A 19,579-nucleotide genomic window follows, 5' to 3' on the forward strand; every position below is an offset into this window, starting at 1 on the left:
TGGATAGCTTATTCAAGGAACATTTTTTTATTTTGTCTTAGAATGTACAAACAACGTTTGTATACAAGCATTTTGAGTTTCATAAATTAAAAAAACAATGCTCTAATTATTTTTGCAACTATTTTACCCTGTATTTAAAAAGACCATTATTTTATCAGGTCTTTCGCACTGGAATGACGAAAAAGCACGCCGTTAATAATGTCAGTTTGAATATATATAATGGTCAAATTACAGCTTTGCTCGGTCACAACGGAGCTGGAAAGACAACAACGATCAACATCCTCACTGGTACGTATTTATGATCTCAAAAAATAACTGCTTTATGATTAAAATACAGTTATTTTTCACTCATACACACGAAAAGTCACTATTTAGATATCAAGACTAAATTAAGATCAGTATGAAACTAGTATATTCCTAAATCATTAAACAATCATTATTTTCAGGACTTTACACTCCATCTAGTGGAACTGCCACTGTAAATGGCTGGGACATTCTAAAGGAAACTACAAAAGCCAGACGGAGTCTGGGAGTTTGTCCTCAAGAAAATATTCTCTACGATACTCTTACAGCGGAAGAACATTTGAAAATATACGCTGGAGTAAGTAATTCAAAATATAAAATCCTTAAAATATGAAAACCATCTTACTCAACTTTTTATGCTCTATGCAGATTCGATAAACGTAAATGACAATCCATTCCTCCAGTAATCATTTTGAAATGTAGAGTAGATTTCCAATCCTCCAGTATTGCAAATCATCACAAAAGAGAAACTTCCAACGCATCTCCTGACTAACTTTGTTTTTATGACTTTGTGCCCTTTACAGCCCAAGTACACAATTCAGGGGTGCTCCGAACTCAAATTTTTTGGAGGGCGGTAGTTCTCAATTTGCCGAATGGAACAGCAAATTTCACCGAATGATAATAATTTTTGCAAATTTTGCCGAATCGTCAGACAAAATTTGCCGAACAAGGAAACTTTATGGGAGGTCACGGTGGCCTTGCTTGACCTCCCACCGTGGTGCCCCCAATTAAACTACTCAAAGAAAGTTAAGTTAGTAATAAGCAAGTATCTGCAGTCTCAAATTGTTAAAGCAATACAAATATTCTATCTTATTAGTAACAGAAAAGTTAGCTAAAAGCAGCTTAATGCATGCATTCCGATTGAACGCTGCAGGATAGCATAGTCGAAAGTAGTTGATCTCTCATGGCTCAAATTTGAAAAATTCAAACATCCAGTCAATGAATTTTCATGATAAACAAGTAACTAAAATTAAAAGTTGGAAAAAAAAAAAAAAAAAAGAAAAACGATTGAGCAATCTGAGTCGCAAATGTAGAATCAAAAGGGAAATATGAAAATCTTTTTACAAGCCTTATACCTAATAATAAGAATAGACCGAGCTATGGCAACCCTTTTGCTGCTCATAAACCAAACCATGTGACTGGTGGATATCCTAGCAACAGCGAGCGTTGATCGTAGCAGACGATCAACGCCCGCGAGAAATAAAATAAATAGAATTGATGGAACACAGAAGAATGATCTTTTATGGAGTCCGATTTGTAAATTTGTTACTCTACGTTTTAAATATTTTGTTAATATAGTGAGTTTTTCGTTTAGATAGTGTTCGCAACTCCAACAAACTATAGGGGGCGCTGCAGCCACTGTCTAATGGCCGATGAAAAAACTATAATAAACGCACGCTGTAACATATAAATTGCTTCTAAACTTAGGAAATGATAGATATTTTTGTTCGCATGCATGATTTTTTGTTCTTTATTCATTTGAAAAGATTTTTCAAAGTCTTTTGGTTATTCTGACCCATGTAGAAAGAGATTAGAAATCAAAAAGTATTACGAAAGTAAAAAAATATGCAGAACACACAGTAAGTTGTTCTGAAGCAGCCATTTTCAAGATGTTGAATTCGGAATTCATAAATTTTTGGTTCCCTTCGAACGGCATTTTCATTTTGTACCGTTTTTTTCTATACCTTAGTACATATTAAGTTCAGTTTCGTGACATTTCCGGCATTTGTTGACATTTTTGTCAGAGCCGTATCCAAGGGAAGGGTTTTAGGGGTTAAACCCCTCCCATTGGGGAAAAAATAATAAAAAAATAAATGAAGAATTGTGCATATTTGACTTAAAATTAGTTTAATGCTGAAATATGTGTACAGAACGTTTTTTTAAAAAGTATTCTGTTTGAAGTTGCTCAGCAACTTACGACTGTCTTCTCTTAATCAACTAAAATCATATTTTGGAAAAACAGAGATGAAGGAACGGTTGAATGGGCTGTCAATACTTTGTTTAATATTGCTTCTCATAAGGGGTTTTGATCTGGAGTGTTTCAAAAAACGATGAGTGTTGCCGCTCTGTAGATGCATAGTAATTGCGTTTGTTAATGTAATTTACATCTGCATCGAAACTCTTCCTATTTAGTTTGCTAAGCATTATCTTACAATATTAAAACCTGAAAACATATGTCATAAAAGAATGAAAGTACTTGTTGCAATATATTGCTCAGTAAACAGATAATAGGTTTGAATCTAAACAAGCAGTAAAATGGATAAATACTGTGGTTTTCTTGCGCAACCAGAAATTTCCTTCCGGGAGATGGGATTCATAACGATCCTTACATATACAATACAATCTCATTTATCCGCACTAGATGGGACCAAAGGCAATCCTAATGAACGAAAATCCTGATAATAATAAAAAATATTCTTTAATATGCGGACTTATCGTTTCTTATACACCAAAAAAACAATGAATTTCTAACAAAACTATATCATACCGTTTTTTCTCAATTACTTCATCAGTTATAATTTAGCTGCTATAGTGTCGGGCTGACATCCAAAGTATATCATATTGTTTGCTGAATTAATACTATACTTTATTGTACATCCTATGCAAGAGTAGTTACCCTAATCAAAATAAAACCGAGTATTTTGCATATTTCAACTTCCGTTCTTGAAATCATAAGTTTAAATGATTATTTACGTAAATATATTTTTTCTACAAATTTGATCCGGATAAACGAGGTTTTGCTGTGTGTAAAATACATTAATAAAATGGGTAGTATATTACTTAAAACCTAATCTCCTGCAAATTTGAATCATCTCCCCCTCCCCTCTGAACCGCTAAGCCTCTCATTGTGACCATTAAACAGCGAAGAATTATTTGCACACTGTCGTGTTTTCCTGACAATGCAGCTAAGAATGAAAATAATTGAATCCAAAAGCAGGCCCGTCATTTGGGAGATTAGGGGGGTCAATTACTACCCCTCTCCCTGGATTTTACAAACACAGGGATGTGCCATCCAAAACTCACTTTTGGAGCAATCTTGGGAGCAGGAAAATAGTGAGTTTGGAGCAGTAAAACTGAATTTGGAGCAACTATATATATTTCATGCATTGAAACATGGTGTCACATGATAAAATAATAAAAAAGGAGATTGAGGATACAAAAAACCATAACTCCAACCCAACTACTAATTGAAGCTCTCTTAATTACATTTATTTATTTTTTTATTTTGTTATTTATTTATTTATTTATTAAATTTTTTATTTTGTTATTTATTTATTTATTTATTTATTTATTTTTTGTCTAATATTTTTTCACAAAAAACAAGTCATGTCCTGCTCTACTTTTTTCTTACACTGATTTAAATTTTTTTCACATTTACTTTGCTTAATACATCACTGCTTTTGTTCACATTTCAGTTTTGGTGCTTTGATATCTATTTTTAAATTTTGTTTGCTTTTATGTAGTTCATACATACATGTAAACGACATAATATATATATATATACATAAAACTCAAAGACAATATTCAAAAAGGCTTTTTAAAAAAATTAAAAAGCAAAAAAGAATAGTTAAATTTAAAAACTTGACCTCAGCAAGTTACAAGTGAATTTTAAAGAGCTATTATAGTTAATCTTTTTTGGTACCTGTAAGCTATTTACGAACATTTGACCTTATACACATAGGCATATATGTTACATACTGAGCTACTTGATTAACAAATCTGAAGATCAAGCAAAGGCAACCATTAAAACTTTTTATTTTTAACTGTTTGATATTTAATCATAAAATTATTAATGAAATTACAATGAAAAAAAAATGCTTTTGAGAAGTGATGTCATAAAAAAGGAATTTTAAAATACGAGTAAAAAAAATATGAAAAAATTATTAATTAAAAACTTTGAGGCAGGCTCAGAATATGGAAAATAATGCTTGAATCTCAGAAACTTTAAATGTCTGGATATTCATCGCCAGAGCATTTAAATTCCCCGATTTTTGCTATCTTATGTGTCTCCAACCAAAATTAGGGATCTGTGTTAAAATCTTAAGAAACCCAAAATTAAAAACTGATGAACAATATTAATTTTTACAGATGGCATTTGCTTAGATCAATTTGGATGCAACTGGATTGACATTTTTGAGTGGGCGTGGCAAGAAGACGAACTTAAAAGTCCTCTTCTTCTGAAAACAAAAGATAAGAATGGTTGAAAATAATGGTCAATGCAAAATTTTTCAACTCAAAGGAACCAAATCACATAATAAATTAAAACGATCGAATTTTTCAAAAGCGGACGCAATCGGATTTTGAAATGTGCAAAAAATCGGGACTATATAAAAAAAATCTAAAAACAAGCTCCAAATGCATAAACTTGATTATAATTTGCAAAAGCTTCCAAATATGCTGAAAGAACTGCAACATTAAATGCAAAATCGCACTTTTAGCTCAAGTTTGTCCGATTTTAGAGCAGAAAAGTTCATTTAGCAGTCTTTTGGAGCAGTTTGGCGCAGCTGGCACATCCCTGCAAACATGATGAATTTAAGCATTTTTGTACATATTTTGTTGTTTTTTCCGGATAAAATGTATCGAGAAAATGCTTTGCCCCCCCCCCCCCCCAAAAAAAAAGTATTTTGAAATGACAGGCCTGCAAAAACCCCTCCCTTTATGAAATCCTGAACACGGGCCTAATTTTTGTCACATAGTGCACATACGTGACAGACTGTCAAGAGTAACGTTTAACACTAGATAATTTATTTCTATGACTATATGATTGGATATCAAAAGAAATCATCATGCATTTAATTCATTCGTCATGGAAATGATTTACCTGATATGCGAAATCTTGTCAAGATACATTATTCTTTCACACAATTTTAAAACCATAACCCTATAAACAGATTTTTGGCGAACTTTTATTTTTTATTGTTCAAATTCTTAACGTTCTTTCTGGATTTTTCAATCTGTTCTGCGATAAATATTTTTAAGAAAATTTATTTGCATACTGTCTATTTCAGTAGGATACTGTAGTAACAAAACAAAGGTTATTTAAATCATTTATGTGGAATTAGGTTAAGGAAAAGTGTCCAGTCAATGTTGTTAAGTTCGTTTTTTTTTCATCGAATTGAAAAACTGGTATTTATTCAAATTCACTCAGAACAAGATAAATGAAATGTGTACGCACAGTTTATATCAGATATTTTTGATGTTACGCTGTTGCGGATGACGATTCCAAATGATGAATTACGCAAATAAAAAAAATACACATAACAAACTATTTGTTTTGCCCAAAATGAACACATGGAACGCAATGTTTTAGTTTTTTTGGCAGTTTTGTAAATCTCCGCAAGGTAGCGTATTCGAGCGCTGGAGTTGCGAATTGTGCATTTTCTTTATTCAATTTCAATAACTCTCTAAGCAATTAGAAATGCAAGCGCCCAAAAAGACGGTAAGATTTTCACCTACAATTTCAATTTAAAATACCGATTAGTACATTTTTGCATTAACGCAAAACGTTTACGCCATTACGTTCACGCCAACGCTGACGTAGCAACTCCAAATGAAATAAAAGTTACTGAAAACTGTGATCAAAAACTAATTACTAATGTCAAAATAATGCATAACTAAAAGAAAAACAGTTCAATCTCTGCACCTGGAAAAAAAAATTATAATGAAAACGCTCGGTCTACTCTTATTACTGGTCTATGCCTTATATTATTAAAAATCAATTACAAGTATTTTATTTGTTTACAAATATAAACTGGTAACAGACAAACATTTTAAATCATTGCGTTTTCTTTCCTTGTCGGTCAGCAATGAATTCGGTTACCAATCGCTTAGCCGTAAGGCTTAGCCGTATTTAAAATCTGCTTTAAAAAATCGTTATAATTCGAATTCTGTATGGCATTAAAGTTCCATATTCTATCAGACGCAGAAAAAATTACTCTTTATTTTGGTACTAAATTTTCAAACTTTTAAACATGTTTTCACTACAAAAATCGCGAAAAACTTTTTAGAGGTTTTTAATTAGTATCTTTGTTAATTAATGTCAACCGAAGACTCAATCTAGCTAAAAACACTCTCGATCAACTCTCCTTTCGAACGAAAAAAAATTCAAAATCGGTTCATCCGTTTAAGCGCTAAGTACCAGAAACACAGACACGTCAAACTTATAACCACCTTCCTTTCTGTGTCGGGGGTTAAAAAAATCGCAACACTCGTGTCGTATGTTTATGCGGCATGTCAACGATTCCTCGAGTAATCTTTTTGGCTTAAATGTTCTCGGCTAAATCAAATTACTGGAGTAATTTCGCATCTTAAAAGCCGAAGTGCCCCCATCTGTTGGGCGATTGAACCATTACAAATTCAAATGGTTGTGGTGTCCGCCAATAGTGGTGAACGAATGTTTTCCCGTCTCTGAAATGCACTGTGTCTGAAAATGGTGTGAAGCCAATATGCATCCCCTTTTGATACAACACACCGACTAAACTAAAATTTTGAAAAAAGATAAATTGTAGCTTATTTTAAATGTTAATCTAGACACTGGAATTCACAAAATAATCTGCTGGTGATTAGTATATTAATATTTTTCTTGGTCTGATTCACCTGATTATGTATCACCGTCGTCGTGTACCATTATTTCTTAAAATACTTCTAAAATTTCAGCTTAAAGGAGTCAAGTGGTCTGAGTTGTCCTCGCAAGCAGCCGACATTCTGAAAGTTTTGCAGCTGACAGATAAAAAAAATGAGCTTGTAAAAACTCTTTCTGGTGGAATGAAACGAAAATTAAGTCTTGGAATCGCATTGATTGGAGGGTCAAAAGTGAGTATTTTTCTGGTTATGTTGAAATAATTTCGAGTATTTTAATAAATATTTATGTTGAAATAAAAAAAACATACTTGTATTTTTCTGACGCAGTTATTAATTGGAAATTGTGTGATTTTGCCAATTTCATTGTCTAAGCACAGAAACTCTTGTTTATAATTTTAGAGTATACTTTAGTAATAAACAAATAGGCTAGTAGTAGATCAGGCCGCTACCGCAAGCAGGACAGCCTATCTGAATGTTCCTTGCAGCAAAAAGTTAGTTTCATAATTGTATTTATGTTATTTATTTATTTTGAAATACTAAATGCAAAAAGGTTCACTGAAAATGTTCACCTAAATACTGACTGAAAATTCAACTCAAATTTGATTGCGAGAAGTAGCTCTACTTTTTTCTTCTAAGCCTAATAAACGACGATATGATGTTCACAAACTGCTGCTACATTTACTGCGGAAAAGAGGGAGATAGAGAGAGAGAGAGAGATGTTTAAAGAAAAAAAAATGTACCTTCAATTCGTCAGAGCTAAACACGTGATTTTCCAACTAACATTTAATTTAGAGGCTTAAAATTTTTTATTAAAAGTATAATCTTTTAAAAGCAAACAAAATGACTTTTATGAAACATTGAATAAGTATCAAAAAAGGTGAATATTAATTGATCTCATCCCAATCTTTGTTCATCTCACGTTGTACAACTGAGCCCTAAGTCTAAAATTCCAAGATTTTCCGTAAACACTCACGCAGCATACAAGAATACAGTTTTTACATGGAAGTTGGTATGAGCTATACAGGGTGTCTCTGAACTCTTGGGCAAAACTTTAAGGGGTGATAGTACATATCAGGACAAAAAACATAATGGTAAAAATAAGGGTCCCAAACGTCTTCCGAAGGAGATAAGCGACAATAAAGTTCAGAGTCCAAAATTCCTAATGATCATAAAAAACGGAAATATAGGTCGATTCGTTAGCAGTTTTTACTAAAATTATTCTTTTTATCAGTATTTTCTTGAAAATAAATTTTAAGATATAGTTTTAAAAATGCCGTAGACGGCGCTTTAGACTTAGGAGCAACGAACAACTATTTTTTACCGTTTTTTTTTTTAAATCTCATTAACTGTTTTCTAATGATTGGACTTAAACTTAAAATTTCAGCTCAAAATAAGAATCATTTGGGGGTGATTAAGTCGCGCAAACTGAACTGTGTTCAGAAGTTGAAATACACTGTCACAAAAAAAAAAAAAAAAAAATAAGAAGAAAGAAAGGAAAAAAAAAAAAAAAGAAATCATTCAGCCAGATGGAAATGAGCGATCTTCAGGAAACTTTTCATTCATGTAGTCTATGAGAAGATATGGAAATTATTACAAATTTAGATCAAAAGACTGTTTTATTAAGAAGTTATGATACAATAAAGATTACAAAACCGGAAGTAGACAAAACATGACGTGGTATGGAGTGAAATAGGTTACACATGACCACTGGAACTAAATCAGGATTTATCGTTGAAGATAACACGCCTTCTATCTGTCACAACCCAGCTAATCAAGTACAGCGAAAATCCATTCGACGAAAATCCAATCCATAGCAATGGACGCCGGTTTCAGATATCAGTGTTTTCCAGTCTACTCCGGATTGTTTTTCTTGACACCATCAGTTTCTTAAAAGCTCTTAAGCGGCATGGAACTAATGTTAGCGACCTTGTTAATGCGGTAGTGGCCGCACATGATTTGCGATTTTCGCGTTCATTTCTGTTTCTAGAATGCCTTAACCGACCGCAATAGAGTGATTCACCTTATTTTCGTCTACACTAAGCTACTACCATATCGCTCCGACCGCGGTGGCGGCAGATCCGCCCATACAACCAACCTGCTTCTCTGAGACCTAATGTAAGTATCTTTAAAAATTCTAACAACTGTTCGTATATCTCTAAAAGGTCGTCCTAGTTACAATAGCGCCCTTACAACTCGAGAGTTTCGCTTGAAGCGTCCTTTGACATAAGCTTTCCCACTTTCAATCGTACCACTCACTGGTGACGAAATTTAAATCATCTCTTATCGAACTACATTTCTGCCGAGTTTGTTGGTTGCAGCTCAATTTACTCTTGATGCATACATTTCATTGCGACAAAGTGTATTTCAGCTTCTGAACACAGTTCAGTTTTCGCGACTTAATCACGCTCAATGATTCTGATTTGAAGCTCAAAATTTAAGTTTAAGTCCAAGCAATATAAAAAATTAATGAGATTCAAAAGTAGCAGTAAAATATAGTTATTCGTTATTCCAAAGTTTAAAGCGCCCTCTATCGGCATTTTTTAAACTACATCTTCAAAATTTATTTTCAAGAAAATACTGATGAAAAAAATAATTTTAGCGAAAATCGCAAACGAATCGACCAATTTTCCCGCTTTTTATGATCATTTGAAATTTTGAACCTTAAACTTTAATGGCACCTATCTTCCTTCGGAAGACGTTAGGGACCCTTATTTTTACCATTACATTGTTTGTCCTGATATGTACTATCACCCCTTAAAGTTTTACCCAAGAGTTCAGAAACACTTTGTATAGTGAATATATTTCCCTGTCATTAACGTGTTATTTTCAAAATGAGATTTTAATTGCGATACGGACAACTCATCGCATGTGTCATACCAGGGGTAACCACTGGGGGGGGGGAGGCTCATGGTGCAGGACAACACCATCGAATTTTTTATGAGGGGTTGCTACTTTTTAGGATTAAGGGTTTGTTCATTCTTGAAGAGGGATCTTCATAGTGTTTGGGGGGGGGGGAGGGATTGGCACCCCTGCTTCATACATGCTTTCTCACTCAAAAAAAGCGTTGAGACATAGCTCCCATTCCTGTAGATCAAATACCTGAATTCGGAAAAATATCTGAGTATTTTACCTCTAACTTATCTTGAATTGTTTTTCACATTCATTAATCTTGTATTATCGGATTTTATATTGAGCTCGTGGGAGCTCAGTTTCTGTACTTATTTTCCATTTTTATTTGAGTTTTTGCATATTAGACAGAAATTAATAAGCTATTTATGTTTAAAAACTATTCCTTGAAACCATAGGACTTCCACACGCTTTCTTTATTAAGAGCTAGCTGCGTTGCCCGGCTTTGCACGGTCTACCTCGAAAATAAAAGTTATGGCAACTTTCTTTCTGTTTCATTAGGCTTAGCAGTGCTTTTTATTATTTTCCCGGTGATTTTACAGCCCTTTTTTTACGTTCCTTCTCGAGGGATCAAGTACCTCCCTGTCAAATTTGGTCGAGATCAGACGTAAATTGCGGATTTGTATAGGGAACATACACATACACACATATAAATACATTCTCTCTTTTATTTATATAGATTAGTCCCTGTCTTTGACAAGCACGGATCCCGAGAGGAAGCCAAGGAAGACATGACCTACTTTCAACAACCAAAAATAGCCTAAACCTACATTTTTGGGACTTATCTTTCGCAAAATTCATTCCAGAACCCTTATATTTGCCAGAAAATTGCATTTTAATTCCCCACCCTCACCCTTCAAGATGAGTCTTATTACAATTAGTTTCAATTCTGAGCTAAATATTTAAAACCTTTCTTGATTTAGGTCTTATTCTTGGACGAGCCAACCTCAGGAATGGATGTGGAAGCGAGACGAAGTGTTTGGGATGCACTTCTCACTCTGAGACACGACCGCACCATCATCCTCACGACGCACTACATGGAAGAAGCCGATATCTTGGGAGATAGGGTGGCCATCATGGCTGACGGTGAAATTCAATGCTGCGGCTCCCCAATGTTTTTGAAACGAAAGTTTGGTAAGGAAGAGTCAAAATATTGATTGTAGCGTGGAATCTTTTCAGAATTATTATAAATGCTGAGAAAAGAATCATAAACTTCCCCTAATTGATACCTAAAGCGTTTTAGCCTCTATTCGACATGAGTTTTTTATTTTTTTTTTTTTTAAGTTAGGGAAGTTTATATTTTATTTTTGCTTGTAATATCTGTCTAATAAGCTTGCTTTTTTTTATACACCTAGCCGCTAGATTGTAGCATAAGGAACAATCAAATTTTCGACTGAAATTCTGTGAGCCGTTCGTCAAATTCAACAATGGAAAAATTGTTGACACATTGCTGATTCATCTGCTTACACTGTTCATTCGTTCGATTGTTAAGTTTATAAACACATTAAAAGGATTTTAGTTGTGCCACCTACGGTATGGTCGGTAGAGTAAACGTTTCTCACGCAACAGGCCCCGGGTTTGAATCCCAACAACAGATACCTCATGCCCAATGGCAAATATTCATAGCTAGTGGTACCCGCACGGCTTTGCCCGTAATAGAAAAATTAAAAGATCTTTTGGTTCGCCTGTATATTTACAAATAATGTATGGTGAATTTTCTCGCCAGTTGGCTTGTACCCATGTTGCGGTTCCACGTTATGATAATTTCGTATCTCTCCAATTGGCTTGTGCCCACGTTACGGTTCCACGTTATGATAATTTCGTAATTTACTCGTCCATCTTATAATAATTTTGTTCTTAAAATTAAAATAGAAAAAGAACCACATCGAATTTTCGAAAAATCGCTTCGAGGTGCACACCCCTATGCTACAAACTAACGTTTTGCCAAATTTCATGAAAATCGGCCGAACGGTCTAAGCGCTATGCGCGTCACAGACATCCAGACATCCTCCGGACATCCAGACATCCTCCGGACATCCAGACAGAGAAACTTTCAGCTTTATTATTAGTAAAGAAGTGCTTTCTCCCCCATTAGAAAGCAGCGGATGGGATCCAATACTGGATTCCCGCGATCAGCACTTGATGGTCGTCTCTGGACAGCAAAATAAGAAAAACTGAAATTTTTTTTTAAAAAAAGGAAGAAAAAAAAAATAATTAATTTGAATTTTGTCATCTTGAATTCAAATTATATTTTTCGCAATCACGTGTGCGTGTGTGTGTGTATGTAGGCGTGTGTGTTTGTGTGTGTGCAGGCATGAGTGTGTATGTGTGCGTGTGTATGTGTGCGTGTGTAGGTGTGCATGTATGCGCGCGTGTGTGTGTGTGTAGGATATGGACGCAGCCTGGAGACGGTTTTCGCTAGACGAGCAGCATCGTGAGGCCGGTCGATGGTGGTACTGCAAAGGAAGGCGGGGGGAGGGGGAATAAAATCATACGACATCAAAACCGTCAAGTGAGAACAATAAGCAATGTGATTGCGCAAAAAAAAAAAAAAAAAGGGCTGACCTGGATTGTCGATGCGAGGGTCGGTTAACCTTACGAATGACATCGCTGGCGCAGCAGTAGGACTGTCTGATCGGTTATGCCCTAGTGAGGATCGTGTTCCCCAAATATTGAGTCTATCCTACTCCCGGTTGAGCGAGAAACGTGATTATTTTACGATATTATAACAATATAGAATTTCATTAATAAATGTTTTTTTTTTTTTTTTTGTTAAGAATAGAAGAAAGGTACGGAGAACCCATTGGTGCACGAACGAAGTTTGTGAACTCCGTCTTATAATTCACGAGAGTAGCATCTACAACAGCGAGCATATTGCCAAATTGAAGCCTAATTTTACCAAAACGGTAAAGGAAAAAAGTGGCATCTGCCTTGTCCGGAAAAATTGAAATGTTTTAATTATTTTGCTAATTTCTATAATTACAGCAAGATTGCGTAGCATACTCAAACTCTAGAACTGCGAATACGAAAACGTGGTCGCTTGGCGATATTTAACGGAGACTGTAATGATTTTTATTATTTTACATTTTAAATGGAATTTTAACTGTAGTTAATGGCCTATTTTATTTACTTCGCGATTTATTTTCAGTTTTAATGGCACTTTTAGAGAACTTGACGCAACATGGAACATGCCATATTGGCGAGAAATTTATCATCCATTATTCTTCATTGAGTTAAGCTTAACGTCAAATAACCTTGAAATAAAGCAAGTTTTTCATTGTTTACAATTTGGTAGCATTAATATGTTACAAAAGTATTTAATTCCTAATGAAAAAGGAATTTTCGATATCCAAGCCAAAATTTTGCCCCTGAAATTTGCTGTCCCGGACAGGGGTCTGGAATGTTCAGTTCTAGAGCCGCCCCTGAATCTACACTACTATCATAACAATATATGAAAATTATAACGCCTAAGTAACATTGTGAGATACAAATAAACTTGATTACCCACATAATAATTGGTAAAGTTTAAGAAGATCAAATATATGATTCTATAAGAACCAAACTGAAAGTCTAAGATCAATAGTTTATGCGACCGTCACGAGAGGTCAGGAGAGCATGTTCAAGTATTCATGTAAGAACAAACAAGTTTCGAACGCCATCTGCGGGGTCACCGAGAACAAGACGAACCCGTTGTCAATTTGATCGTCGGGTCAGCAGAAAGGGGGTTTGGGGGGTGAAAACAGCCCCATAGCCATTGATTTTAACTTAAATTCAAACTCTAATACAGTAGTTTATGCATATGAGGGGGCTGTTTTCATCAAAAACCCCTTTCAGAAGGTATTTTTGATCACAAAACACCCTCCAGAAGGTATTTCTGGCTGCGCTAGTGTATGTGTTAGCAATCAACATGCCACCAACTCAGTTGGCAAACCCGAGTTGATGTAGATCAGCGGTTCCCAACCTTTCCCCCCTTGCGAACCCCTTCCTAACTCCGAAAGAAGTTGGCGAACCCCTTGAGTACTTGGTAATAAGTAACAGCCAAAAAAAAAAAAAAAAAACCCGCGCGCTCGCACGCACACACACACATAGAAAATAAAATTTGGGAGATTTTTTAAATTTGATGCTGCTCCATAGTTTATAACGAGAACGAAAACAGTGCATGAATCAATTCCGTTGATTTTTTTTTTTTACTGCTAAAGCACACTGCCAAGCTTTCACCCCCGAAAATTTTCTGAAGTAATTAAGTTTTCATTTTTCCTGTGGTATTTTTGGGTTACTAGCCATTCTTTCTCTTTTCGACAATAAAGCTCAAAGTAAATTGTAGTCTATGTAGTGTGAAAATTATATAGCAACGAACAACAGCGTGATCTCACTTCTATGCATTTTGATTCAACACAAGAGAAGAGCGATAGCTCTTCGTCGGACTCAAATGGTAAAGGAACTAGACATCAAAATATTTGAGACGCTCGCATATGCTCCATGTAATGTTTTCATCAAGTATGTTTTCATGCTAAGAGTATAGAATGTGTAAGAGACAAATAAATAAAAAAATAAGCAAAATTTGCTTGAAACCGCGTGAACATGAGACTTCATCAGAAACAGGAATGTTAAAACTCCGCCGTCACAATATATTTTCGCGAACCCCCTGAAAACCTCTCGCGAACCTCAAGGGGTTCAATAAACTGCCAACATGTAGCGATTTTAGAATTTGCCATGGTCGTCACTCAATTGCATTCTCTCACTGCGCTATCTTTTAGTAATATTTACGTTGTATACCATGTTTTTTTCCTTAAAGCTCAGGGTATCATTTGTTCCGGATACAAAATCCTTCTGATATGCACTTTTCAAAACGAAAATTTGTATAAGGTTCGATTTTTATTAATAAAAATGCAATTCAATAAATTAAACTGATTTTTAATGGCAACAAAAATAACACTTTTTTTCTATGTTTAAAAGAATCCTCTCTTGGAACGCCATTAACTAAAAAATTGGCCATTGAGAAATGGACTTTACCGGCCACTGGCTATTAACCAAATGTTAATTACCTTTGCCGAACGTCGATGATTGAGCACGTGGTAAATTGTTTAAAAATTCATCTTTGCTGGTACTTGTTTGACCACCGTTGAGATGAGCAGGTTTACTTGGAAAATGCCAGTTTGCTGTTACTAATTTATATTATCCCCTAAATTAAGGAGAGTGACATTGAAATGAACAAATCGCGTGCATGAAATTACTTCCCTCCCCTTGTTAAAATTCGCAACTCCAATAAACTATAAGGGCACCGCAGCCACTGTCTAATGGCGGATGAAAAGGGTAAATTAAACGCATGTCGAAACTTATGACTTGCTTTGACGCTTAGTGAATGACAGTAGTTTTTCATCGTGTTTGTGGGAAGCTTTCTGTTCTATTCTTCTGAAATTACATTACATCATAAACTGTCTGAAGCCTGTAACTTACCCCAAAGAAAACACGTGAAATGGAATGTTTTACCTTTTTCTTTGGTATTGTTAGTTACCGCAAGGTAGCGTATTCGAGCGCTGGAGTTGCGAACAGAATCTGCTTAATTAGTCTCTTGGCAATTCCATAGCATATACCATTGTCAGGCAGTAAATGGTAATGAATGGAGTGGTACAAGTCGACGAATCATGGACGCAGATAATAAAACCTATAACTATGTCCGAGCGTTATCTTACAATAATAATAATTAAAAAAAAGATGCCTTTGGTCCTTCATCAGTCTACAGATGACGTGTCTGTCTTCCTATTACTCCAAGGGAGAGTTTCCTGGCTATAAAAGATTCTTCTTTGTTTATTTTCCCCACGCACACTCATCTCTGTTTAATCAGCATGTTCAGTGCAGATGACAATTTCTTGATGCAGAAGTCTACACTCACGCGTGTTGATCATATGATGACATTACGATGACAATTATTGAGTCTTACCTAAGCTTACTCGGAAAGTATACAGCTGAGTTACTGAGAAGGTAAAAACGAACAAAACCCACAGAACTGAAATTAAAATTTAGTTGAGAGAACCTACCTCATATTAAGATTGAAATGTTCTTTGATATTTTTGCTCACGATATCTAAACATAATCAACCCAATACTAAAGACATATCTTATGCGGTGAAAAATACTAAAAACAAATATTATCTGAAAAACATTACGCTTCGGTAAAAATTGGTTTGAAAATGTTTTTTTTTTCTTCGAACATTTCTTAATGCTTAAAAAATTATTTTGGGGACCATACCCAATTGCTGAATGTATAAAAAAATTTCTCATTAGTAAAAGCAGGAAATATTAAAAAAACACAGCATTTCGTAAGGAGTTCATTAAGCGTTATGTATCCTGACGAGTATTATATCTTTTCTCTAAAACACACTTTGTTGTTTATTTTCGTTTCTTCGTGAGTTTCGACCTCTAAAACTAGCCTGACAAAATTAATCTCGGTCCCTTTTGGAACATCTTCTGTCCTAATGATTATAAGCAATCAAATTTTAGCCCCCTAATATCATTTTGCTGCATTCTAATCAGAATTTGGAAGTTAGTATTTATTTCAATATGAGTACGGCCCCTTTGCCTTTTTTTGAGCAATCACGATTGCTTATTGTTCTCACTTGACTGTCTTGATGTGCTATCAATTTATTTTCCCGCCAGCACCCTCTGCAGCATCACAGTCGACCGGCTCCTCACGATGCTGCTCCTATAGCGAAAACCGTCTCCAGGTTGCATCCATATGCTACACACACGCGCATACATACACAACTATGCACACACACACAAATACATACACCTACACACATACACAAGCACATACACACAAACACATACACCTACACACACAAACACATACACCTACACACATACACACAAACACATACACCTACACACATACACACAAACACATACACCTACACACATACAGACAAACACATACACCTACACACACAAACACATACACCTACACACACAAACACATACACCTAAACACACATACACAAGCACATACACACAAACACATACACCTACACACATACACACACTCAAACACATACATACACTCAAACATATACATACATACACACACACGCATACATACAGACACCTACACATACATACAGACACCTACACATACACACACACCTACACACAACTACCCACACACTCATGCCTACACACAACTACCCACACACTCATCACACTCATGCCTGCACACAGACACAAACACTCATACACACAACTACCCACACACTCATACCTGCACACAGACACAAACACACATGCCTACAAACACATACACATACCCCCTACATACAAACATACATACCCCCACACACACATAAACACACATGACTACATACACACACACACTCGTGATTGCGAAAAACATAATTTGAATTCAAGGGGTCAAAATTCAAACTAATTTTTTTTTTCTCAAAATTTAAAACAAGATTTTGTTATTCTGGGTTGATTGAAACTTTTATTTGATTTATAGCGCACATAATATCTTAGTAGGGTCATTTCATCCAGATTCAACGGATGAGTGCGCTCGACCATCTTTAATTTTTTTGAAACTCATATAGCAAAAAGATGCATATGAATGATGTTTAAAACCACTTTTATTTTTTCTCTAACCTTAACCCTTGATTTTTTAGAGGTCATCAAAAGTCATTTTCGCAGTCAAAAATGGGAATTTTAGACCTTTGCATTTTGGCCAAAATCTATTTGAATTACATTTATGGCAGTTAATTTTACGCTTTGATGTTAAAGTGCATAAGATGATAGTCTTACATGCTGAGTTATGTGGCCGTAACTTAATAATTAAAATAATGGCAACAGGTTAAAGTTCAAGGTCAAATGTAAAATTTTTACTCATTTCAAAGGGTTATAACTCGCTTAGGGGATAAAAACACAAAGTGAAATATGGCAAAAACTAATCACTGGAGTAACACTAATGAGAAAATATAGCTGTAATTGTGTGTTAGTTTACCCTTTATAAATTACAGCCCTTCAAAGGTCAGAAAATTGAGAAAAATGACATATTTAGACCCCTGTAAACCAAAAGGGGATGGAATTAAAATTAAAATTTCTTGGCCAATTGAATATTCCATTCATGTACTATACATGTTATATATATTGTTTTGTGTATTTGGTTTGTAAAAAAGATACAGGTCTTTGAAATTGAGCAATTTTGCTAATTAATTTACGCACTAAAACAGAAATAAAAAGTGTGAAAACTTTATTGCACTTTCTTAAATGGCCTATATAATATATTATACTGGGAAAACATATTTTAAGTATAAAAAAACTATTTTAATTTGATAACTTAGAAATATTTGGACATGAATGAGTAGTTCATACTTGATTGCCAGCTTAAGTAGTTAATTTATAGACTATCTACACACACAAATTTTCAATACACATTAACATATCTAAATTGCTTTAAACATATGCAAAAACATTATATATACAAAATTTAAAGTTTAAAAAGCGCGTTTTTTATTTCTTGTTTGAGTGTAGTTTTGAAAAAATGAACTCACCTAGTAGTCCTATAGTTGTAATGGTGACTCAAGTATATGGCGTTTTGGAATGCTTTACCAAGGCACATTCATAATTTGATACTTTGAAAATGTACTAGGAGCATGACAATGACAGGAGCTCTAAATTTAGTGATCATCACAAGCTGTGTAATAACTTTTTTGACAATAATGGGCATTTTCTTTTGATAATCTTTTTTAGTAACACACTATTCTTCATACCTATTGCAAGGGGACAATAATTTTACGGAGATAATATGTAAATACGATGGCATAAAGCAGTGATTAAATGTTGTATTAGGAATTTTATTTGCAGAGTCAAACCTTTTTTGCAGCATTTTTTCAGCTAGTTTAATATACTGAATGCTCACAAGGATACATGCAATGTTGAGTGGCAAAAATGCAGAAGGTATGCATTTCTGTAGGAATTAAAATGTGACTTCTAGTAGTTCTTTGCAAGCTAGTCTTAGTAGTATCAATTCTTTTTACGGTTCTTCTGATTCTGTTACAATGTCCATTACCGTGTGATATTACATAGAAATGCCATTCAGCTCTCAAGTTGACATCCGTTTTTTGATTACATAAATTAAGAAAGTTCTTTCTATTCTTGTTGTGTATTTGAGTAAAGTATTTCAGTACGCCACATGCTGTGTCACCACCAGAACTATAGTACTACTGTGTGAGTTCATTTTCTCAAAACTACACTGAAGCAAGAAATGAAAAACGCACCTTTGTTTTCCCTTTCAACTATGTAGATAATGCTTTTGCACGTTTGGCAAGTTACATAAGTTAATGTACAGAGCGTATGTTTGTATGAATTGAAAATTTGTGTGCAGATAGTCTATAAATGAACTACTTAAGCTGTCAATCATGTATGAACTACTCATTTATGTCCAAATATTTCTAAGTTATCAAATTAAAATAATTATTTTTATACTTAAAATATCGTTTTCCAGTATAATATATTATATAGGCCATTTAAGAATGTGCAATAAAGTTTTCACACTTTTTATTTCTGTTTTAGTGCGTAAATTAACTAGCAAAATTGCTCAATTTCAAAAACCTGTGTCTTTTTTACAAACCAAGTATACAAAACAATATATATAACATGTATAGTAGTTGAATGGCATATTCAATTGGCCAAGAAATTTTAATTTTAATTCCATCCCCTTTTGGTTTACATGGGTCTAAAAATGTCATTTTTCTCAATTTTCTGATCTTTGAAGGGCTGTAATTTATAAAGGGTAAACA

At 34.5% G+C, this 19,579-nt stretch overlaps 1 protein-coding gene across 1 annotated transcript in view; it reads left to right on the plus strand.

The window, feature by feature from the left end:
- LOC129217491 (phospholipid-transporting ATPase ABCA3-like) overlaps nucleotides 1-19,579 on the plus strand; it is a 161,855-nt gene that overhangs the window by 64,308 nt on the left and 77,968 nt on the right. Inside the window, exons 10-13 of the mRNA XM_054851803.1 lie at nucleotides 159-288; nucleotides 447-601; nucleotides 6,961-7,116; nucleotides 10,716-10,926. Of these exons, the coding sequence (XP_054707778.1) occupies nucleotides 159-288; nucleotides 447-601; nucleotides 6,961-7,116; nucleotides 10,716-10,926 (652 nt within the window). The remainder of the gene's footprint in view (nucleotides 1-158; nucleotides 289-446; nucleotides 602-6,960; nucleotides 7,117-10,715; nucleotides 10,927-19,579) is intronic.

This window comes from Uloborus diversus, chromosome 1, assembly GCF_026930045.1.
Source record: "Uloborus diversus isolate 005 chromosome 1, Udiv.v.3.1, whole genome shotgun sequence".
In the NCBI taxonomy this organism is placed as follows: domain Eukaryota; kingdom Metazoa; phylum Arthropoda; class Arachnida; order Araneae; family Uloboridae; genus Uloborus; species Uloborus diversus.